Below are 25,211 nucleotides of genomic sequence, written 5' to 3' on the forward strand. Positions count from 1 at the left end.
GTCTCTTCTCTGCTCAGTAACTCTGGGAACAGAGGTTTTTTATTTTATGTGGGTGGAGTCACGGGGCCTTTATCATTTCCAAGGATAACTCTTAGAGGCAAAAGCTTGCTTTTAAAAGAATGCCCCCCCCCTCCAAAAAAAGAATAAATTAAAAAAAAAAAAAGAATAGCCATAGCAGAAATCTACCCTGAGTCCTCCCCACTCAGTTCCTCGGAACTAACTCCCAATCCCAACCCTTTTTAGTCCTCCAGGGCGCGGCGAACAGTCCTCCCCCTCCTTCTCCTCTTCCCCCCCCCCTCCTCCTTCACCTTCCCATCTTCACCCACCCCCGTCACATGTGCGGAGCTCCGAGCGTTCTCCTCCCCTCCTCTCCCCTCCCCTTCCCTCCTCCTCTCCCTGCTCCGTGGTGCGCGTGTCTTGGTGTATGTGTGTGTGTGAGTGTGCGCCTGTGTATGTGTGTGTGAGCGGACTCCCGAGTGTCCGCGGGCCAGCGAGGCGGGGGAGGAGGCAGCCGGGCCACTGCCGCCGCCTCTGCTGCCTCTGCCGCCTCCGCCCCGAGAGCTGGCCCTCTGTCGCAATATGCCTCCGCTGCCCTCTGGCTTTTCGCCATGTCGAGGATTTGCGGGAGCTTTCCTTTCACTCTGCTCCTAGGTCTGGCCGCCGTGCTGCTGAAAGGGCGGCTGGTGCCCGCAGCCTCGAGAACCGAGCCCAGCCGCTCCGACCTGAGCCTGATCCAGCAGCAGCAACAGCGGCAGCAGCAGCAGCAGCAGCAGCAGCGGGAGGAGGAGGAGGAGGACAGGCCAGAGGTGCCGGGAGCATCCTCTACCCTGTCCAGTTCAGGTAGGGTCCTGAATGCCGGGTTTTCTTCCATCGCGTTCCTCCTGCTTGATTCAGGATGCTTCTTCGTTTCTTTAGCCAGCTCTATCTCCATCGCCCCATTTCCTGGTTCCCCTCTTTCTCCTTATTGCTCGTTCACATCCCGGATTTTCCCTTGTGGTTGACAAACATCCCTTCAGAGTCTGGCTTTTTTTTTAAGCGCATTGCACTGCAGTCTGGGGGTGCGGGGGAGGATAGCTGCCTTAACCAATCTTCCTCCGCCCTCCATCCCCGAATTCTCTCTGCCTCTCAAGAATGAATTCCTCTCTTCCCAAATCCCCCATCCTGACTCACGTACAGGCTTTACAAATCCTACCTTTCCTGTCCTAGAGGCATAGCAACCTTGCAAAAGATTAACCCTTCTATCCGATTCCCATCTAAAACAGGATCCTTACATTTAGGGCTGTACAGGCCAATCTTTCCTACTTGTAAGAACTTAAATGAGCTAGGCACTTGGTGGAGACGGGGAAAGAGGGTTACTTTGTTGTTATGGAGGTAAGGGGATTATGATTCTTACTATTTTTACATCCATTAATGCTCCACTTGTAAGCCCGGGGCAAAATTGCCCTTAGCAGTAACACGCACTTCCCTCTCCCCCATTCGGTCGATGAAATGCTGTCTTCCCAGGCTTCATTTTCAATGGAAACTGTTAGAAATTATGTTACAGTGGGGTTTTGTAGGTGATAATGTTCATGATGTTCATGATGTTTTGATTCACCACCTGCTATAAATGAGGGTTTCCAAGAGACAGAAACATGGTCCTGCTTTGAAAGAATCCTCAAAGCCTGCCACTCAGGTTTCCCACTAGAAAATTATGAAACATCCAGACTCTTAATTTGTTCTGTGCATACAATGAAATAGCCGTAAGTGTTCTATAAAGTGTAATATATCCAGTGCCATAATTGTTGATTATGGCTAGACTGGATAAAATTGTCTTAAAAGAAATGTGTTTGAGAGGATTTCCCACACTTTCTCCTTTCCACAACCCTTGTATCTGGGGATGGTACCAAAGCAATTGAAAAGATGTTCTGTGAACACGTTACTCGCAAAATTAAAGAGTCTTAAGATGGAAATATGATGACTATTCTGATATTCTTTATGAAGGGGAATATCTTTGAAAGCTTTCAAAAATAAGAAGCTATTTGTGAATGAAGAACTTATTGACAGTTTTTTCTTGTTCATAAATTATCCTTTTTTTGAATTGCGTAGTCGTTATTCAGTAAGTGGATTTTCACTAGTCCAGCTTATTTTAGCTGCAGGAATATGAACTGTTAAAACATTAAAATTATTGTATTTTTGTTGTACATATCTTTTGGGAAGGACTCACTAGAAAAATATATTTAGGAAAATATCACCAGTGCACCCTATGACAGTACTGGTGCATCCTATTTAAAAATGACAATTCTCAGGCACCAGGAAAATAATAACTGTTCAACAGATTGATGTCAGGGCCTTTATGGTTTTATCCAGAGGGGTTCTCTATCACACTAAAATTTAAAACTGTTGGTGAACAAAGGGTAATTCAACTGATGTCTTTCTTAATAGGAATACAGAGTCATCTAGCCTCATCAAAAGTATAGGGGAAAAATAAAGGCTTTACTATTTCTTTGATAAGATTTTGGCTACCTTTATGCTTAATATATTTGTGGTGTCTAGTATCTCATTAGACAATTGAAAGTATGGCTGCTGACTTTAGTAGTAACTTTTAAATATTAAATATCTTTGATATTGTGTTGCGGTTAAATTTATTTTTTTCTTCTCAAAAGCTCAGAAAGTATTTGGATGTGTTAGTTATAAAATAAGCTTATAGGTCTTGGATCTGTATTTTTAGTTAATAGCTATACATAATGCACAAAAAATTGAAAATTGATAGCTCTGGCTAGGTTCATTCATTAGATTATTTGTAAGTGATTCACAGATCTGCAGTTTTGTTTAACCTTCTTCACTTTATCACAATATTCTAATATTTGAATTTTAATTGAATATCAATATACTGTGCCCTTAGTTAACTATCACTGAATGTGATTTTTTTTTTGTTTCTGTGTTCATTTATTCATTCACTCTATGAACAAAGAATGTATCAAGTACCAACTTTGTACTCAGCACTGTTCTAAGCTCTTGAAAGAAGTAGAGAGATGGATAAAACAGATTTCCTGTATTCAAGTAACTTTTTGTGTTAATAGCATTAAGATCCATGCACAGATAAAATGCAAAATTAGAGTATAACATACATTAGAGTAGTACAAAGTGCCATGAGATCAGATGAGGTCTGAGAAAAACCACTTCTATCTGACAGGATCGTAGGAGGTGTCATGGAAGAAGCTGTATCTGAGCTGGGCTTGGAAGCTGAATAAGATATCAGTAAATGAAGATGAGTGTGGGAAAGAGAGGATATTTTCAGCCTAAGGAATAGCCTGAGTAAAGGCAAAGAAATAGGAAATGATGCGATAGTAAGTAGCTCAACTGGACAGAGTAAACAGTATGTGAGGAAGAATAATACAAGATGAGGCTGGAAAGATAGTTAAAACTAATAGCTTAATATTTTCATAGCACTTTTATGATATCCAAAATACTTCACATGTGTTATTTCATTTGATCCTCATGATATCCTTATTGTGAGTTAGGAAATCTATTATTATCTTCATTTTGTGGATGAGGAAACTGAAGCTCAGTGATCTTAATTGACTTGTTCAAGGTTATTTATCTAGTCTTGTCAGGCCTGCAGACTTGATGGTGTGGAGGCCCCAGTATTGTGCTTGGGTATAGGAGATTCAGTTTTCTAGGCTTATTCTACTACTCTAGGGTTACTCTATTACTCTGTTAGCAAGTAATTTTGCCCATCTTGGGCTCAGTTTTTTCACTCATAAAATGAGATAAACAGAATGTGTTATTTCTTAAGATTCTTCCGCTATAAAATATCTTGTTGTTTTAGAAAATGTGTTTTATTGATATATTGTTTTTATATAACCTTCATTTCCCAATATGGTCAATCCTCAACTTTCACAGGGATAATTTTCCTAGAAAATGGTGCAAAAGTAAAAAAATATGAATATTGAAACATTGAACCTATGGAAAATAGAGCTTCAGATTACTGCAGCCATCAAAAATTGTAATCTTTCACTGGGGATTATTGAAAATACACTTTTCTGCATATAATTATTTATAACAAAATATTGATTGTGATAACATACACTTTTCCTAGCAGTCACCATGAAATAACTAATAAAATGCAGTGCACAAAATAAAATTGGTAACATGCAAAACATTTTTTCTTGCTAGCAGTTCTCTAGGATTCCTGTATTCAATTCCTGTGACCTTATTGTGCTAATACTTTAATTTAAAAAAATTAATTTCAGACAATATTCACTTTTCATTTCACATGAAATTTTCAGGACCATAAATACTTTACTCCTTTTTGCAGGTAAAATCAATTGTTGATTTGTTAACATCAAACTTGGAGTGATAGTAGCTGTAGATATTTTAGCACAAAGTTTGCTTAACACTTTTATTTTCTCACCAAGCTGCATTACTGACTTTGCATGCTTGGGTTTTGAACCCAAAGGATTTGCACTACAATTTGGAGGTATAATTGTTACACCAGATTTTGAGCTTTAAAGGCAAATAATAAAAATATGTAATGAATGCATAGGGAGCTCTTTACATTAATAAGGAGAATAAGAACAGTGAAGTGCCCATTAGAATATCAGCTGTTCTACAAACTTGTGCACATCATGCCTCTCATTATAATGGGAAAGTGAAAATGAAGTTACTAATATAATCATGAAAGTTAAATGCAGGAATGTTGAAGATTTAATCCTTCCATTCCTTACTATTATAACAAGAAATAAAAAATAAAAAAAATTAAAAAAAAAGAAAGCAACAAAAAGTTCAGCAAAATTAACCAACATATTAATCAAATATACTCCACAGTTTCCCACCTCTGCAAAGAAGGAAGGGAGGAATAGTCTTATAGTCTCTTCTTCTGGGCCAAGATCAGTCATTATAATCAGTCAGTGTTTTGTTTTGGTTTTTATTGTTGTTATTCCCATTTTCATTGTTGTAATCAGTATATATATATTATTTTCCTAATTTTGATTACTTCATGTAAGTCTTCCTAGACTTGTTTTTCTTCCTATGCACTACTTCTTACAATGAAGTAATATTTCATTAACTTATTTTACCACATTTTGTGTAGCCACTCATCAGTTAATGGACATTTTTTCCAGTTGTTTTTTTTTTTTTGCTACTATAAAAAGTGCTGCTACAAATATTTTGGAATATATTTGGATCTTTATACCTTTGTTTTGATTGGGGCATATGTCTAGCTATGGGATCTCCTGGTCAAAAGGAAGGGGAGAGGTAGATAGGGAATGAATAATGATTTCTTTTTTTTTTTTTTTTATTAATTTTTAACATTTATTTTCACACAATTTTGGGTTACAAATTTTCTCCCCTTTTATCCCCTCCCCCCCCCAAACCCGAGCTTTCTAATTGCCCCTGTGACCTATCTGCTCTCTCCTCTATCCTCCCTCCCTGCCCTTGTCTCCGTCTTCTCTTTTGTCCTGTAGGACCAGATAGCTTTCTTGACCCCTTAACCTGTATTTCTTGTTACCCAGTGGTTAGAACATTACGTTTGGTCCTAACACTTTGAGTTCCAACCTCCTTAGCTCCCTCCCTCTCCACCCCTTCCCCTTGAAAGACAGACAATTCAATATAGGCCATATCTGTTTAGTTTTGCAAATGATTTCCATACTAGTTGTGTTGTATAGGACTAACTATATTTCCCTCCATCCTGTCCTGTCCCCTTTACTTCTATTTTCTTATGGTCCTTTCCCTCCCCATGAGTGTCGACCTCGTATTGCATTCTCCTCCCCATGCCCTCCCCTCCATCCTCCCCCCCACCCTGCTTGTGCCCCTGTCCCCCACTCTCCTGTATTATGAGATAGGTTTTCTTATCAAAATGAGTGTGCATTATATTCTTTCCTTTAGTGGAATGTGATGAGAGTAGACCTCATGTTTTTCTCTTGCCTCCCCTCTTTATCCCACCACTAATAAGTCTTTTGCTTGCCTCTTTTATGAGAGATAATTTGCCCCATATAACTTCTCCCTTTCTCCTCCCAATATTTCTCTCTCACTGCTTGATTTCATTTTTTTTTTAATATATGATCCCATCCTCTTCAATTCACTCTGTGCACTCTGTCTCTATGTGTGTGTGCGTGTGTGCATGTGTGTGTGTGTGTACTCCCCCCCAGTGCCCAGATACTGAAATGTTTCAAGAGTTATAAATATTGTCTTTCCATGTAGGAATGTAAACAGTTCAACTTTAGTAAGTCCCTTATGATTTCTCTTTGCTGTTCGCCTTTTCATGGTTCTCTTCATTCTTGTGTTAGAAAGTCAAATTTTCTTTCCAGCTCTGGTCTTTTCATCAGGAAAATTTGAAAGTCTTCTATTTCATTGAAAGACCATTTTTTCTCCTGAAGTATTATACTCAGTTTTGCTGGGTAGGTGATTCTTGGCTTCAGTCCTATTTCCTTTGACTTCTGGAATATCCTATTCCATTCCCTTCTATCCCTCAATGTAGAGGGTGCCAGATCTTGTGCTATCCTGATTGTATTTCCACAATACTTGAATTGTTTCTTTCTAGCTGCTTGCAATATTTTCTCTTTCACCTGGGAATTCTGAAATTTGGCCACAATGCTCCTAGGAGTTTCTCTTTTTGGATCTCTTTCATGCGGTGTTCTGCGGATTCCTTGAATATTTATTTTGCTTTCTGGTTCTAGAATCTCAGGGCAGTTTTCCTTGATAATTTCATGGAAGATGATGTCTAGGCTCTTCTTTTGATCATGGTTTTCAGGTAGTCCCAGAATATTTACATTGTCTCTCCTGATTCTATTTTCCAGGTCAGTTGTTTTTCCAATAAGATATTTCACATTATCTTCCATTTTTCGAATCTGCGCGGTATGTTCTGAGATATCTGTCTTTCTCGAAAAGTCCTTAGCGTCCATCCGTACCATTCCAGTTTTGAAAGATCTATTTTCTTCAGTGAGCTTTTGAATCTCCTTTTCCATTTGGTTAATTCTGCTTTTGAAAGCATTCTTCTCCTCATTGGCCCCTTGCACCTCCCTTGCCAGCTGAGTTAGGCTAGTTCTCAAGGTGCCAATTTCTTCAAGATTTTTTTGGTTCTCCTTTAGCAGGGAGCTGATCTGCTTTTCATGCTTCTCCCTCATCCCTCTCATTTCCCTTCCCAGTCTTTCCTCTACCTCTCTAACTTGATTTTCAAAATTCCTCTTGAGCTCTTCCATGGCCCGAGCCCATTGGGTGGGCTGGGACACAGAATCCTTGATTTCTGTGTCTTTGCCTGATGGCAAGCATTGTTCCTCCCCATCAGAAAGGAAGGGAGGAAGTGTCTTTTCTCCGGTAAAGTACCCTTCAATAGTTTTATTTCTTTTCCCTTTTCTTGACATTTTCTCCAACCAGTGGCCTGACCTCTGAATGTTCTCCTCACACCCACCACGCCTCCTGGTCCTCCCAGCCAGCATTTGGGGACTGCGATTCAAATGCCGCTTCCCGCCTTAGGATTTTTGGTGGGGGCAGGGCTGCTATTCAGTGTGAGAATTAAGTTCAGGTGGTCAGGGGCAGGGCCGCCTCTCAGGCACAGTTCCCTCTGGGGGTTTATGCACAGACCTTCCACAATGGATCCTGGCTCCCGCCCGCTTGGGGAGCCCCTGTCTGCAGCCGCCTCTCAGCTTCTATCTCCCCGGGGGGCCCGAGCCATGGGGGCACCCCACTCCCCTCTCAACCCGCCAAAGAGACTCTCTCACCCACCCCCGTCAGTCACCTGTTGGTGGGGGGGCCCGTGCCGCCGCTGAAGATCCCGCCTCCGGAGCCCTCTCAGATCTGTGCCTCTCGGATCCGCGGCCACCGCCGCAGGTCCGGGCTGGGCTCCGCGTCTGCAGCGCGACGGACCTTTTGCGAGAGGTTTGCAGGTCCCTCTGTGGGTGTGGGGACCCGCGTGGCCGCTGGAGATCCTGTCCCCGTAGCCCTCTCGGATCTCCTCCCCTCAGTGTCGCGGCCGCGGCAGGGCCGCACTCTGCTCCCCGTCCCGGCGCCCAGTCCGCGCGCGAAGGACCCCCCGCGAGAGGTCCGCAGGTCTCTCCCGAGCAGAAATCTCCCTCGCTCCAATACTCCGTGGTCTCTGGGTGCAGAATTCGCCCTGGCTTGGTCCCCTCTAGCCGTTCTGTGGTTTGTGTGTTTGGAGTTATGTGTATGTGCGTCTTTCTACTTCGCCATCTTGGCTCCGCCCCATGAATAATGATTTCTTAAATGCCTACTACGTACCCAGCACTATGCTAAAGAGTGTGAACATTTGAGTCATTGCTTGTCATCATGTCAGACTGTTTCTAGAATGGTTAAAACAATTCACAGAATAATTTATTTGTGTCCATCTTTTGTCAGCTGCTAATTTGAAGTTTTTATGTCCATTTTTCTTTTTGATATATAATTTATTTATCAGTTCTCAATATTCACTTCCACGAGAATTTGAATTCAAAATTTTCTCCCCATCTCTTCCCACCCCCTACCCCAGGACAGCATGCATCCCATCCATCCTTTCCTCCAGTCTCTCCTCCCCTCTATTACCCACCCTTCTTCCATCCCCTTCCCCTCTATATTCCTGTAGGGCAAAATAGATTTTCTATATTCCGTTGACTTCTATAGCTTAATTTCCATTTGCATGCTAAAGCAGTTTTTAACATTCATTCTTAAAGCTTTGAGTTCCATATTCTCTCCCTCCCTCCCCATCCATCCTCATTGAGAAAACAAGCAATTCAATATAGGTTATACATGTGTAACAATGCAAAGCACTTCTGTAATAGTTATGTTATAAGAGACTTACCACATTTCCCTCTGTCCTATACTGCCCTCCATTTATTCCATTCTCTCCCTTGATCTGTCCTCCCACAATAGTATTTGCATCTGATTATCCCTTTCCCCAATTTGCTGTCCCTTCTATTCTCTTCCTTCTCCTATCCTCGCCCCCCTTGCCTTCCTGCAGGGTAAAGTAGATTTCCATATCCAATTGATTCTGTGTTATTCCCTCCTTAAGTCAGATACCATGAGAATAAGGCTCAATTATTTCCTTTCATCTTCCTCCTCTTCCCCTCCATTGTTAAAGCTGTTTCTTCCCTCTTTCCTGTGAGATGGTTTGCTACATTCTGCCTCTCCCTTTCTCTCACTCCTAGTACATTCCATTCAACAGTAAATTTTATTTTTTTTAGATATTCTCCCTTCATATTCAGCTCACTCTGTGCCCTGTATGTGTGTGTACCTATGTACACATACCTATGTACCTATACATATATACCTATGTACATATACATACCTACACATATATAATATACACATACATACATACCCATACATACTTACATATATGTATATTTTCCCTCTAACTTCCCTAATACTGAGAAAAGTTTCATGATTTACTAATAACATCTTTCCATGTAGGAATGTAAGCAGTTCAACTTTAATGAGTTCCTCAACGCTTTTCTTTCCTCTTTGCCTTTTCATGTTTCTCTTGATTCTTATATTTGAAAGTCATATTGTCTATTCAGCTCTAGTCTTTTCAACAAGGATGCTTGGAAGTCCTCTATTTCATTGAAATTCCATTTTTCCCTCTGAAGTATTAGACTCAGTTTTTCTGGGTAGATGATTCTTGGTTTTAATCCTATGTGCTTTGACCTCTGGAATATCATAGTCCAAGCCCTTCGATCTCTTAGTGTAGAAGCTGTTAAATCCTGTGTTATTCTGATTGTATGTCCACAATACTGAAATTGTTTCTTTCCAGCTGCTTGTAATATTTTCTTCTTGACTGGAGAACTCTGGAATTTGGTTACAATATTCCTAGGAGTTTTCCTTTTGGGATCTATTTCAGGAGGTGAGTAATTCCATTTCTATTTCACCCTCTGGTTCTAGAATATCAGGGCAATTTTCTTTGATAATTTCTTGAAAGATGATGTCTAAGCCCTTTTTTTGATCATGGTTTTCAGGTAGACCAATGATTTTTAAATTATCTCTCCTGTGTCTATTTTCCAGGTCAGTTGTTTTTCTAATGAGATATTTCACAGTGTCTTCTATTTTTTCATTCTTTTGGTTTTGTTTTGTAATTTCTTGGTTTCTCATAAGTCATTAGCTTCCAACTGCTCCATTCTAATTTTTAAAGACCTGTTTTCTTCAGTGAGCTTTTGAACCTTCCTTTCCATTTGGCTAATTCTGCTTTTTAAAGCATTCTTCTCCTCATTGGCTTTTTGGACCTCTTTTGCCATTTGGGTTAGTCTGTTTTTAAAGGTGTTATTTTCTTCAGCATTCTTTGGGGTCTCCTTTAGTCAGTTGTTGACTTGTTTTTCATGATTTCCTTGCATCACTCTCATTTCTCTTCCCAATTTTTCCTCCTCCTCTCTTACTTGGTTTTTAAAATCCTTTTTGAGCTCTTCCATCTCCTGAGACCATTGCATATATTTTTTGGAGGTTTTGGATGTGGAAGCCTTGACTTTTATGTCTTCCTCTCATGGTATGCTTTGTTCTTCCTCATCCAAAAGGATAGAAAAAACACCTGTTCACCAAGAAAGTAACCTTCTATAGTTTTATATTTTCCCCCCTTTTGGGGCATTTTCCCAGCTAGTTACTTGACTTTTGAGTCCTTTGTCAAGTGGAGGATATACTCTGGGGACCTGTAGGTTCTCAGTTCCTCCAAGGTGGCACAATCAAGGGAAAGGAGTTTACTCCTCTCCTGGCCTGTGCTCTGTTCTGGGAGCAACCACAAGCACTCTTTTCTGCCCAGGAACTGCAAGTAGGATTTCCTCTCCAAAGTCACCACCAGTTCCACCAAAGCAGAGCTCCATCTCACCCCAGGACCTCCACTTAGGACTGAGACCCAGATTGGCTGTTTGATTCCCCCAGGGGGCTGCTGCTGCAGTGACTGTTGCCTCCCTGGGGTTGGGGTTAGGGTCGGACCTGGCTCCCCTCTCACCCGAGTGAAAGAGCTTTCTCACTGACCTTTGAAGCTGTCTTTGACATTTGTGGTTTGAGAAATATGGGAACAGCAGCTGCTGCCCATGATTCTGTGCTCTGAAGCTTGCTCCAGTCCTGTTCATACTGTGTGGTCGAGGCTGGGCTATACTCTGCTCTGAGCCCGGTGCAGTAAACCTTTCCTGTCAGTCTTCCAGGCTGTCTTAGGCTGGAAATCTCTTTCACTCTCATTTTGTGGCTTCTACTGCTGTAGAATTTGTTTAGAGTCATTTTTTTTGCTGGTATTTTATGGGCTATGGGGGGAGAGCTGGAGCAGGTCTGCCTTTCCACTCCACCATCGTGGCTTGCCTCCCCATTTTTCTTATAAAAGATTTTGATTCTTTCTACATCATGCTTCTCCTTCTGATTGTGAAATAGTTTGAATGTCAGGCTAAGAAATGCTAATGTTGCCATTGTTTCAGGGTATATTGAGTTCAAAACCAGATCATATCCAGGCAGAATAATGACAGAAAGGATAGACAGGATTGAGGATCAAGAAGTGATTAATAGTACTTTTATCTTTTTTACCTATAGTGGAGAAATTAGCTACTTAGTTTACAGTAAGTGTCATTAGTTAGTTTTCATGAAATACATTGAAACTATAAATATATGTGACTTTTTACTCTTCCAAAATATTGAGAAATAAAGGAATGGTAAGTAAAAAAAAAGTAGTTGGTATATTAGTGAATTATATATAAATAGTTGTAAATAGTTGATGAATAGCTAAGTTTCTAAAAGTAAACGCTTAGTTTCTATCTCATGACACTGTCTTAAAAGTAGTGTTACCGTTTTTAGTGTTGCCATGATGACTTTCTCTTCCTTTAAGAAGAGAGAGCAAGGAATAAGATGGGAAACTATCCTGCTTATTCATATTTGATCAGTTACTGAGCACTGCATTTCTTCCTTTGCACCATATCATAGTATTATTTTCTTCTACATACTCTATATTATTGTCATTTTTATAATCTGTATTTTCACTTCTTCATTGCCTTTATTCATGCTGTTCCCTGTGCTTATTATTTGTCACACCTATTTCAGTTCCTAGTCCTCCAAATACTACCACCTCCAAGAAACTTTTCCTTGTTCCTAATCAATAAATAAGTTTTCCCTCTTGGACCCTGGGTAGTATTTTAAAATTTTTCCTTAATGTACTTAGCATATATTATTTGTATCATAATTATTTACATATGTTATGTATCTGTCCCCTCCAACAAGGGAAGAAGACTAATTTATTCAAATTTTTTTTGTCTTCCTTATTACACTGGCCTTCACACAGTATGTAATTAATACATGTTTGTTGAGTTGAAATTATTTTCTCTGATTTGCAGAGCCCTGGTTTGTGTAATTATGCTAGCTTTTGGTGGAAATAAGTTTGAGGTGTTCAGGGCCAGCTTTGGGGCTGGTAGTAATTACCACAACCACATTCTGTTTACTCAGCTCCCCCAGAAAATTCAAAGGGTGGGGGGGTGAGAGAAGCAATAAGCCAAGATAACCTGGGGAAGTTCTGTTAGAGGTAAAGAGTAGCGTTTTCTTCATTGACCACATATAAGGAGAATAACCTAGAATTGGAGAGGCAGCATGGTATGAGAGAAAAGAACTGTATTTGAAGTCGGAGTCTGTGGACCCTAATGTCAGCCTAACTGTTGACTACCTATGTAACCTTAGGAAAGCCATATTGATTCTTTGAGCCTCATTTTCCTTATCCATAAAAGGAGAAGATTAGGCTAGATAATGTCTAAGGTCTCTCCCAATTCTAACTCTTTTTTATCTGGTATTATAATAAAGTAGTCTTGAAAATTAGGATTTTATGTGCTGTATACTGTTGATTATACATTTAATTAATACATTATGGGAAATTATTTTCATACATTATAATTCAGAAGAAAAATGACTTTATTTTGATTGTTAATTTTCCCACATTCCATGTTCTTTGCTAATTAAATATATTTTATATATACATCTCTCTGTTCACACCTTCCATCAAATTCCCCCCTCCCCGCCATATTAACCAAGTATGGGAATACATACTCAATGGTCACCCACCTCCACAAAGAAGGAAGGGAGTACTCTTATATTTTTATTTTCTCTTCCTCTGGTCCAAGGGCAGTCATTATAGTTATTCATGTTCAGTTTTAGTTTTTATTGTTGGGTTTTTTTTTCCATTTTCACTGTTGTAATCAGTATATAATCTTTGTTTTTCTAGTTTTAATTAGTTTACTTTTCAGTAGTTCGTGTGAGTCTTTTTAGACCTCTGTATGTTCTTCATACTCATTGTTTCTTATGGTGAGGTAGTATTCCATTAGATTACTGTAAATTTTGTTTACATTTTTTTACACATACACACACAAATGTGTGTGTGTTTAGGAAAGAATATATAATATGGGAAAATTAAAAATTAAAATGAAGTAATTTTTCTCTAATATATGAAAGTAATTTCCCATAATGTTTTTATAAAATGTATAAACCAATAGTATATAGCATATGCATGTTGTGCATGTGTGTGTGTATATATATATGTGTTATATATGTGTATGTCTATCTATCCATCTATGGTTTACCTTGTTACAGTGATATTATTAACATAAGCTCCTCAAGATAGAGATTTTTTTGACTTATTATCTACAAGTCTAACACAATAACTTACTCATAATAAGCATATGCTTGCAAAATTGAAGACATTTGCAGGGAAATTTTATTTTATTTCTAATTTTTGAACTTTATAGCAGCCAAAACTATTTATTTACTGTTTTTAAGACTTAAAGTTAGAAAAGTAGTACATTAGTAAAATTGTTAATTACTTAAAATAACTTAAATTACTTAATATTAGTAAAGTAGTAATTAGGAGAAAAAACCAAGTGATTACAGAAGAACACACAATATTATGAAAACAAGTAGAATTTTGAATGCTTTGTCCTAAGTATAAAGGATTTAAGGGGGATATTCTAATATAATAAAAACTCACATTAATGTGGCATTTTAAAGTATATAAACACATTCTATCAACCCTGTGAAATTAGCATAACTACTGCTATTCTCACTTTAGAGATAAGTAACTTGACTAAAATGATAATGTAAAATCCAGAACTTGAACCCATGAGTCTCCTGACTTCAGGTCAGCATTCATTCCACTATGCTATACTCCTGTTCATGATGATCTTTAATGTTATCACCACTTCCCTCTTTCCCTAAGACTATCATTACTACTTGTTATCTTGGGTTGCATCAGATATTTTACATACGCTGAGAGAAAAATACATTGAAAAACCTGTGAGGACTTGCTCAATTTGAGAAATACGCCTTTTCATAGTTAAACTTCAATGTTTTCAATATGTTTAACCTGCCCCTACCAAATGTTTTCACAGCAAAATACCTCCCAGGTATCTGAATACGAGACTTGTTTCTCTCTTAAGATTTCCTGAGGTTCTATGTGATTTTTTAATCACCATCATCATTGTTACTATGTGACCAGTTTTTAAAATCTACTTTTGCCCAAGTTCCTTGAGTTAAAAAATGTTTATAGTATTTTCCATCAGCTATTGTTGAAATGGGTGCTTTGGCAAACTAATTGATGTTAATAAAGTCCTTCAATGTTTGCAGAAAGCTGTGATTATTGCTGTGATTATTTGGGATATGAAAGATATGAAGGTGATCTCTAAACTGTCTTCCAGTTCTATATGTGATGATGCCAAGGATTTTTTTAGTACCTTGGAAATGTACTGTTGAATCTCCAATTTTCCAGATACACCCACCCACATCCACCCACCCACCCATCCACACACACACACACACACACACACACACACACACACACACACACACACACACACACACACACCCATATGCACACCCACACCCATACACAGAGTATTATTCACATTTGGCTAAGGCTAGTGCTGGTATATCAGATTTCATGTTATTTAAATCCGTATCTCTTTCTTTTTTGTAATATCAACTGGCAATTATTCTTGCATAGTAATTGATAATATATGTTTGTTGTAAATGCCAATTCTTTAGGACCTGGAGTGAGTGGATCTGATTGTCATTTCACATTGGGTACTATTAAGTAGTTATGAAATAGTCATTACAGAAATTAGCCAAATTCATATTGATGAACTAATACTTAATAAAAGTACCTCCTTTTTTGGTATTCCTCCCTCTTGAATCACTCAAATTTGATGTCTCTATAAAAATTTGAATGATTTAAAGATGTTTTTCTTCATGATGTAAGAAGCAAGTGAAATATTTGTAATGTACTTAGCATACTGCCTGGCATATGGTAGGTACTTAATAAATTTATTCCATCCACTCATATATACTTTTCAGTGGGTCTGTGACTTTATTGGTGTTGTACTTTTCCCTTTAGGGATATAGATTACAACTCATTCATTATTGTTTGTCTTGAATGACTCTTGTCCTTGTCTTCTGAAAGAGAGGGAAAAGGAATTCAACATGCTAGGGGCTTTCTTAAATTGTCTTGTAAGTGTGAGGACAGGAGCAGAGTATGTCTGTTTGTTTTCTCTGTATAGCTCTTGGTATATTGCTAAGCCTGAAGAATTCATCATCAAACGGCTACCCTACTAGTGATAATTGTCACTGTGCTTAGGTTGGAATTCAGAATGCAAACATAGTCTGTTGATAGTATAATCAAAATCTTTCTAGCAAAATTAGCCAGTTTTAGCTTGTACTTTATTGATGTAAGGTCATGAACCTAAAACCACTTTCTTTCCACAGTGAGGAATTGGAGTAGGACTTTATTGAAGCATTTATACACAGTAAAATAAAACATAATCTTCAAGTGATTACTAATTCATTTAATGATTTTAAAAATTAAAATAGCTTTATGCCAATATTTTGTCAGTATAGTCACCATTTATTATTAAGGTCACATTGTAAAAATTACATTCTATTTTAGGGAATATTTTTAAAAAGGATATACTAAAATATAGAATACTCATTTAACTTTGTAAATAAGTAATCCTAAATTTTCAACTAAGTTCTGTGTAGACTTTAGTTAACCAGAAGACCAGTTGATTGGCAGCTTTAACCCTGGGTAAATGTTATGGGAACATGTGGAATGTCCCTAGAGTCAAGAACAACTTCTAGGTTTAATAATCCTTTAGGATGATGGAGTTTCTTCCAAAATTTCTGCTTTGTATAAGGAGGGAGAACATTCGGTCAATTGTTATCTCCAAACTTTGTTTTTTCCTCTCCCCCTATTAGATTAGGCAAGTGAAACTTGAATTTGGATAAAGGATTGACATTTTTAGGAAATAGATGAATAGGTGAGTGGATGAGTTTCTAATTGATTAACTGTATTCAGGATATGAACCTTCTTTCTGGCAGAATCTTGCTTTTTTTTTTCTTTTGGTGACTCAGAGTTTTGCTTAGTATTTTGGAAGAGGGTAAGAATTAAGTTGTCATGTATTTCTGTATTGTTAAATGACCTTGTACTTTGAAATCTTTGAATATGCTGCGTATAGTTGCACTGTATTTTGCTTAAGTAAAATCGAGTCTGAGGCAATTACTAAGAGAGTAAAATGATACAATGAAAGGTAAATTTCTTTGGGAAGAATTTGTCATCGTGACTAATGAGTAGAATTGGCTTTAAATATGGATAAGTGTTTTAAAAACTTTTTTATTTTTTTATTATTTTTCAGTTGAAAGGATTTATTTTCTCTTCCTCCTATTTTCCTACAGTTGAGCAAAAGGAAAAGAAAACTTTCATGACCAATATGTATAATAAAAAAATATGTATGTGTCATTGTGCATTTTGAGTCCATTCCTTCTCTGTCAGAGGATTGGTAGCATTCTTCATCATTAGTCCTCGGGAAGTTTTGTTTGATGTTGTATCCATCAGACTTTTAAAGATTTTCAAAATTGTATTCCTCTCTGGGTTTTGCTCACTTTATTATGCACTATTTCTTACAAGTATTCTCAGTTTCCTCTGAAAGTGTTCATTTTGTCATTTCTTTTGGCTTAATAATATTTCATTACATTCATATACAATAATTTGTTTAGTCATTCCCTGATAGGTAGAATGCACTTCGCTTCCATAAATATTTTTGTACATATAGGTACCTTTCTTCTTTTCTTGATTTCCATGCAATATATTCTTACTAGGGATAATACTATGTCAAAGCGCATGTCCATATTAGTGTCTTTTTGAGTGTTTGAAGTATTTTCCAGAATGACTAGGTGAATTCACAGCTCCATCAATAGTACATTAGTGTGCCAGTTTTCATGTAGCTCTTCTAATATTTATCATTTTTTCTTTTGTCATCATTGCCAATCTTACAGATGTGAGGTAGAACTTCAGAGCTGCTTTAGTTTTCATTTGTCTAATTATTAGTGACTTGAAGAATTTTATATGTGGCTTTTGAGAACTTGGATTTTTACCTCAAAAAACTGCATGATCATATCAAATCAGAAAATATTTTTAAAGCTGTTATCACAATACCTGGTATGTAGTAGACAAAAAATGCTTGTTCCCTTTTCCTATTCACCTTTTGACCATTTGTCAATTGTAGAATGGCTCTTGTTCTTATAAATTTAAATTAGTTCTTTATTTTTATTATTTAATATTTTATTGTATTTTTTAAAAAATATTTCAAAATTGTATTTTTAAACATTCATTAAAAAATTGGATTCATATCCCCTCTCTCAAGTCCCTCCTTCATTCACTGAGAAGGCAAGCAATATGATACCTATTATACATGTGAAATCATACATGCCAAAGCCATGTTTCCAAAAAAAAGCAAGAAAAATAAAGTGAAAAACAGTATGCTTTAATCTGTACTTAATGTTTACCAGCTTTCTCTTTGGAAGTGGATAGCATTTTTTATTATGAGTCCTTTGGAATTTTCTTGGATCATCATATTGATCAGTATAGCTGAGTCTTTATGGTTAATGGTCCTTACAATACTGCTGTTACTGAATACATTGTTATGGATCTGCTCACTTCCCTTTGCATCAGCTCATGTAAGTCTTCCTAGGTTTTACTGAAACCAGCTCCTTTATCATTTCTTATATCACAGTAGAATGTGATTACTATCATATACCACAGTTCGTCCAGTCATTCCTCACTTACTGGACATCCCCTCATTTTCCAATTCTTTTCTGTGACAAAAAAGAACTACTATTAATACTTTTGTACATATAGTTCCTTTTCCTTTGATCTATTTGGGATACAGACCTTGTAGGGGTATTACTGGGTCAAATGGTGGGTATAGTTCCACATTATTCTCCAGAATTGTTGTACTAGTTCATACCTACCCCCCTACCCTACCCTGAGCTCATATGGGTCTGATCAGCCACAGTTGGACACACTGAAATTTCACTTCTTATGGTGATGTCATTTTGGTCCTCTTCAAAGATGAAGGACAACAACCAACCAATCAGCTAGTTCATAAATCACCAGCAGTGCATTACTGTGACTATTTTGCCACATCCCCTCCAGTGCTTGTAATTTCCCTTTTCTGTCACGTTAGCCAATCTGACGGGTGTGAGGTGGTACTTCAGAGTTTAAAAGATTTTTATTTCTCTAATTATTAGCAATTTAGAGTATTTCTTCATTTGATTAGTGAAGACGTTGATTTCTGCTTCAGCAAACTGTGTCATATCCTTTGACCATATATCAATTGGTAAATGACTTAATTATATAAATTTGACTCAATTTCCTGGATTTTTGAGAAATGAGACTTTTACCAGAGAAACTTGCAGTAAAATCCTCTTCCCCTCAGTTTCTTGCTGTCCTTCTAATTTGGGCTGCATTAGTTTTGCTTGTACAAACCCTTTTTAATTTCATGTAATCAAAATTATCTCTTTTACCTGTGGTGATCCTGTCTATCTGTTTGATCATAAATTCTTCCCATATACATAGATCTGAGAGGTAAATTTTTCTATGCTCCCCTAATTTGCTTATAATATCACCCTAAATATATCGAAATCATGTACCCCTTTTGACCTTATATTGGTATACTGTGTGAAATGTTGGTCTATGCCTATTTTCTGCTAGACTGCTTTCTAGTTTACTTAACAGGTTTTGTTAAATAGTGAGTTCTTGTGCCTAAAAGTTTGGATCATTGGGTTTATCAAATGCTAGATTACTCTTGTCATTTGTCACTGTGCATTGTGTACCTAATTGATTTCATCAACCATTCCATTTCTTATCCAATACATATTGTTTTGATAATGACTACTTTGTAATATAGTTTGAAATCTGGTACAACTGAGCCACCTTCCTTCATGTTTTTTTCATTGATTCCCTTGATGTTCTTGACCTTTTGTTCTTCCAGATGGATTTTGTTACGATTTTTTTCTAAATGCACAGAATAATTCTATAGTAATTTTATTGGCATAATGCTGAATAACTAAATTAATTTTGGTAGGACTATCATTTTTATTATATTGACCTACTGATGGTAAGTTCTTTATATACTTATATTGGAAATGAGACTTTTATTAGAGAAACTTGCTGTAAAGACTTTTTTTTAGGCAATTATTTGTTTCTTTTTAAATTTTAACTACAGTTATTCCTTCCACATCATGATGTTCCCCATCAGAGTTTCAGTATATCACAAATTGGCATAAAAAATTAAATGGGAATTTTTTGAGACTCTTGCAGCAGCTGCAGATGACATATGAAGTCCAGTCGACAACACAGGAAAAGTTTAGAAATTCAAATATGCATAAAATTTATGTATAGTAATTGTATAATATCAACATATTTTATCTTTTAATATCGTAACGATTCAGACTTTTTCTCTGGTATGAAGGAAGGGCCAAAAAACTTTGCATCAGTTTTCTAAATTGTTGGGATGCAATGCTGCTAACCCCTGCAATGTCTAAGGGATAACTGTATTGGTCTTGTTTATTTAAAATGTTATATAATTAAAATTATCTATTTTATCTCCTGTGATCCTCTTGAAATTTTCTGCTTTCAATAGATTGGAAAATATTTTCTTGTTGCTTCTCTAGTTTGATCAGGATGCCACCTTTTATGTTTAAGTAATGCATCAACTTTAGGACTTGGCATACAGTATAAGATGTTGGTATATACTTAATTTCTGTTAGAGTGCTTTGCAATTTTCTCAGTACTTTTTGTTGAATAGTGACTCCTTACCCTAGTATCTGTGAGACTTTGGATTCATCAAAATTTATTTTCAAACATTTTTGCTGAGATCTTGTTCCATGCTTATTTCATATATGCCTTCCCTTTTCCAGATAATAATTCCTTTTGAGAAAGAATAAAAAAAAGAGAAAGAGAAAAATGAAAAACAGTTAAGCAAAGCCAGCGTATTAAGTACAATGTTATATACACAGCATTTCACATCCATATTCTGGTATATCTGCAAAGAAGGGAGCAAGATGTTAAAAGTATTTTATAAATTTTTTGAAATCACAAATTTATAGCAAAAATACATACACTTAGGCCTGTGTTCCCATATGTGAGATGGGAATATTGTATATACATATATATAATATTCCATAAATAACTTTTATTTATATATAATTTTGCATGTACTATGTTGCCTTTTGAAAATTCCTTGTTTTATAGCAATTCACAAGATATCAAATATAATAACTAGTATTTTTGTGTTTTATTATTTTCAAAGTATTTAATATGTTATCTTATTTGATCTGTTAGTTTCTATGATTTTTCCTATTATGTACTTTGGGAAACTGAGCTGAGAGAGGTGAAGTGACTTGTCCAGAGACATTCAACTAGTATTTTTCCAGTCAGGTAACTCTAAAAGCAAGTTTATAGATAGATACTTGAAAAGCACATGTTTTTTCTTATTTACAATACACAATAGACATTTAGTACTTGTTTAAAAAGTTAAGTCAACAAATTAGTCTTATACTTTGAGTGTCCAAAGCAATAGATACTCATGTTAACTACAGGTCTTATAAGGAGTGGTTTTAAAATCCTTGAAAAATAGCACTTTGATGTGTTTTCATAGCTTATCAATAGTTGTATGCTAAATAAGAAGGCTGTCTTTTTTATGACGACATGGTTTTTAAAATTCTTGTTCTTTATCAGGGCAACATGTATCCTTTTCCCTCTCTGATTTTTGTTTTATAGGTGTTCCTTTACTCCAAGATTTCTTAGAATTGTAGTGCTTTTAGAATTTACTTTTAGAATGCTTTAAAGTAAAATTATGCACTTTTAGACATAGAAGGAACCATCAGAGATCATTTGTTCAATCTTTTGTTCAGTACTCTTCAGTGAAGAGTACTTTTGGTGATCCATCAAGTAAAATCTGCCTGTTTTCAAATGGACTCAGACTTTGGTATAGGTAACTGTAAAATTGTTAACCTGTTGGTCAATTAAAACTCAAGAGGGTTTTAACGATTTCCTTCATATATAGCATAAAAATGGTTAGATAAAGCTTCTTTGTATTCAAAATATTCTCTTGTTTGAAGTGGCAAGAGGATACATGTGTATCTAGTGTGTATGTATGAAATAAAGTTTGCTTCATTTTCTATTGTAAAGACTCAAGTAAAGGTAAAGAAAAAGAAATAGACTCAATTAAGAGTAAAACTACAAAACATAGCAAACTTTAAAAACTTCTTTGCCCAACTACACAGACTTTTAAGAGATAGGGCTGGAATCAGACCTCTTCTTTCATCAGTTTAGGGAAAACCATAGTGTAGAAACTCTTTCCTCCTGTGTAGCTAGGCTACGAGGATCTCTGTCTCTCTCCCTTTCTCTCTCAATCTCTCTATCTCTGTCTCTGTCTCTATCTTTCTCTGTCTCTCTCTTTCTCTCTGTGTCTTGCTTTAGTTCCACAAGTGGCTTAAGCAGGAAAGAAGAAATCACATATTGTTAAGTCAATAGAACTAGACAGTTGTAGAATATATTGGAGGCATCAAAGAATAGATTGAGGCAGTGTAACTCACTGTGAATTATGAGATGAAACAAAGTAATCTGATAGGCCATTAGGGGAGGGAAAAATATTCTCATAAGAAGGATTTTTTTCTTTCTTTTTCTCTACTACAGTGTTTTAAGGCTCTTGTTTATTCATCTGTCAGTAAAAAAAAATGATACCCTGTAATGGAAATCTATCTCAAGATGTCCAGAAGAAGACAGACAAATGACAGATTAGGTAAGGGGACAACAAAATTAATATAGGCTACAAACAGTGTAGAAGGATAAAATTGTGTAATTTAGTCATTTTGGAAGCTGTGGAACGTGTGCCAACTGTCTAGAGGACTTGACCCAAAAGATTTCTATTTAAAATAAAATTTAGTGTGGAAGTCTCAGAGTTGAGAGGATAATTCAGTCAATCACTCTTTAAATTTCTGGCTTTTCTTATGAATTTTCAAAAGCATGTCAGTAGGCACTTTTCGGTAAAATTCTAGGCTTGAGTTACTCCATATGCATTTAACACTTAGAGGATATCAGAAATTTCTGGGCAAACAATCATTGCCCAGAATCCTCTGGCAGTCAACCCATCCAATAATGTAATAGATTTAAGGTGGAATATATAACAAGGGCTGAAAGTGAGATACCATTTTCCCAGATAGTAATGTAAATGTCACCCTGAGCAGATGGGGTGGGAGGATATATCCCTAGTTCTTAACAGTCTCTAGAGAAGATTATATATCCCAAGCTTTTTCTTTAGTGCTTATAGAACACTAGCAGTTCTCCAGAAACAGCTTTGGGATTTTAACATCTTTGAGTCAGCATCATCTGGGTTTGATTTTAATTCCTTACTTATCCTCTTTCAACACTATTTCTGTGCTTCCTACTCTGTAAAATCTTAGTCATCTAGTCTTTCAGAAATAAAATTCCATTTAAAGCTCGTTGAAGACTTTAATTTTCTTTGTTGTTTAAAAAATAAATCTTCATAAATCTTCTGGTTTCAAATGGCAAAATGAAGGATTTCTTTGTTCTCGGGCCATGGTAGGTAACAGTTTTATTCTGAAAACTGCTGTGCTTTCAAGGGAGGAGAATATTCTTATTTCAGGAAATCTCCCCCCCGCCCTTTGAAATTCCATTCGGGGAATTGATTTTTACCATAATAGATTCTGACATCTCAAAGACAAATAACAGCATCTTGATTTACTAGACACATCATCTCCATCGCAATTTAGTCTTCCAATAATGCATTTTTTTGCCTATGCCTTTTGTAGTATAACATCTATTAAATATTTTGAACCTGAAAAATCCATACTTTTAATACTTAGTAAGCATTTTGTGCTAGATCTCAAAATATATAGCTCATTTAAAAGCAATAGCAGCAGAGTTCTTGGTACTTTGAAATAAAACTTCTAAGACATAAAATTGGACAACATTGCCATTTCTCTTTAAATACCTTGCATTATGGGCAGGTTGCTCCTTAGAAAGTAATAGCTAAAGCCATCAGTTTCTCTTTTTTTTTTGACTGACGAGATAGAGCAGATATCATGTGTGAAATCTTAAATATAGGACAGAATACATAGGAGCAACAAAATAGGCAAGATCTAATACAAGGGCATAGGTAAATAATGCTAAAGAAATAAACTTGAGCCAAGAATTTCTGGGAGAAACAGAATTTACTTAAGTGTAATGGAGAAGGGTGATGGGACAATCAGTACCACATAAAGGTTATATGAAAAAAAGATAAGTGAAATGGAGAAGTTACCACATTGATGGGTTGCTTGGGTAAAGGGAGAAAACAAAAATATTAATTAGTTTTTCATTGATTGGCTCTCAGTCTTTTTTCTTCCTCTCTAGTTTTCATGTGAAACAGTGAGTGAAGTGTACCAACAATAACACCAAAAAAAGTGGTGGTCAGAAGATGGGAATTCTGGCTCTGGTACTTAACTAATTGTGCATGAACTGTGAGACATTACCTCCCTGGCCCACAGCTTCCTTATGTGTAAAATGTGATACTACCCTCCTCAGAATATTATTCAGAGTACAAAATCAATAATAAATATTAAAATAATTTGTAAACTATCCTACACCATTAGAGCATATTTAAATCAATGCTATATTGTTGATTTTCTTGACAAAAATACTGGAGTGTTTTACCATTTTCTTCTCCAGCTCATTTTACGGATGAGGAGACTGAGGCAAACAGGTTCAGGTGTCTTGCCCAGACTCACACAGCTGAGACCAAATTTGAACTCTGGAAAATGAGTCTTGCTAGCTCAAGCCAGAACTCTATCCATTGCATCACCTAATTTCTCCAAGGAAAAAAATACTTTAAATCATTACTGCTTGTTATTCAGTCTTTTCAGGCATGTGCAACTCTTTGTGACTCCATAGTTGGGTAAAAATGCTAGAACAATTTTGCATTTCCTTCTCCAGCATATTCTACTGATGAGGAAACTGAGGCAAAAGGGGTTAAGTGACCTACCCAATGTCACACAGCTATTAGGTATCTGAGGCTGAATTTGAACTCAGGTCTCCCTAACTCTGGTCTTGGCACTCTTTCTACCGTGCCACCTAGCAACCTGACCAATTAGTAATATCCTCTTTTATATTTGTGTCCTTGAGAATTCTTAATGTTTGTTGGCCTTTTCTTCCATGTCAAAACACCCCAGTAACATCATTATTTGAAAACAATAATACACAATGTCCCAAAAGTCTTAGGGCAGTTTTGGTGCACTTAAAACTGCCCTAAGACTTTTGGGACGCCCTGTATTATTAAGCTTTAATAAGCTTAAAACTGCAGTGAGTCCCTGCATATGCCGCTTACTCCAGAGCCCTGAGTGAGGCCCCTACAATGAAACTTCTCCATTACAGAACATGTGAAGATGTGTCTTTCCACAAAGTGAAGGATGAATTTCCTTTGCAACACAGCCTTACTTGCCCTTATCAGTAAATCACTTGAATGCTTATCCTGTTTTGTCAGCATGCCACTTGTTGTTATGATATGTTAGTAATCCCTATAGCAGTATATACCTTTTATTTGTAAGAAAGCACTAGGACAATTGTATTTTGGCTGAATCATCACAGTTTCCTTGCCTTTTAAGCCTAAACATAATATTTTTAAAAAAGGAAAGAAAAGAAACTATTTTGAATACAACACAGACCAACTGTTATTTGATGTCTCATATAAACTTTCATTCTATTCCCATCTGTGCCAACCATCTTTCCAGCCAACCAGTCCCATAAACATACTGGGCTACCTCTCTCCCCCTCTGAAACCAAACAGTCTCTCCCATTGTCTACCACAAACCAGTGATTCTTTCTTACTTGGGTGTGATTGTGGCTAAGATATCTTAATTCAGACTATTCTTCAGAATGTTACTGCATGAAAGTAATGATTCCCAGA

The 25,211-nt window shown here is 36.7% G+C and overlaps 1 protein-coding gene across 1 annotated transcript in view; it reads left to right on the plus strand.

Annotated features, from left to right (window-relative positions):
• Positions 1-362: 362 nt before the first annotated feature.
• FAM171B (family with sequence similarity 171 member B) overlaps positions 363-25,211 on the plus strand; it is an 88,717-nt gene continuing 63,868 nt past the window's right edge. Inside the window, exon 1 of the mRNA XM_072612598.1 lies at positions 363-840. Within this exon, the coding sequence (XP_072468699.1) occupies positions 609-840 (232 nt within the window). The 5' untranslated portion in view covers positions 363-608. The remainder of the gene's footprint in view (positions 841-25,211) is intronic.

This window comes from Notamacropus eugenii, chromosome 5 (genome assembly GCF_028372415.1).
Source record: "Notamacropus eugenii isolate mMacEug1 chromosome 5, mMacEug1.pri_v2, whole genome shotgun sequence".
Classification (NCBI taxonomy): Eukaryota; Metazoa; Chordata; class Mammalia; order Diprotodontia; family Macropodidae; genus Notamacropus; species Notamacropus eugenii.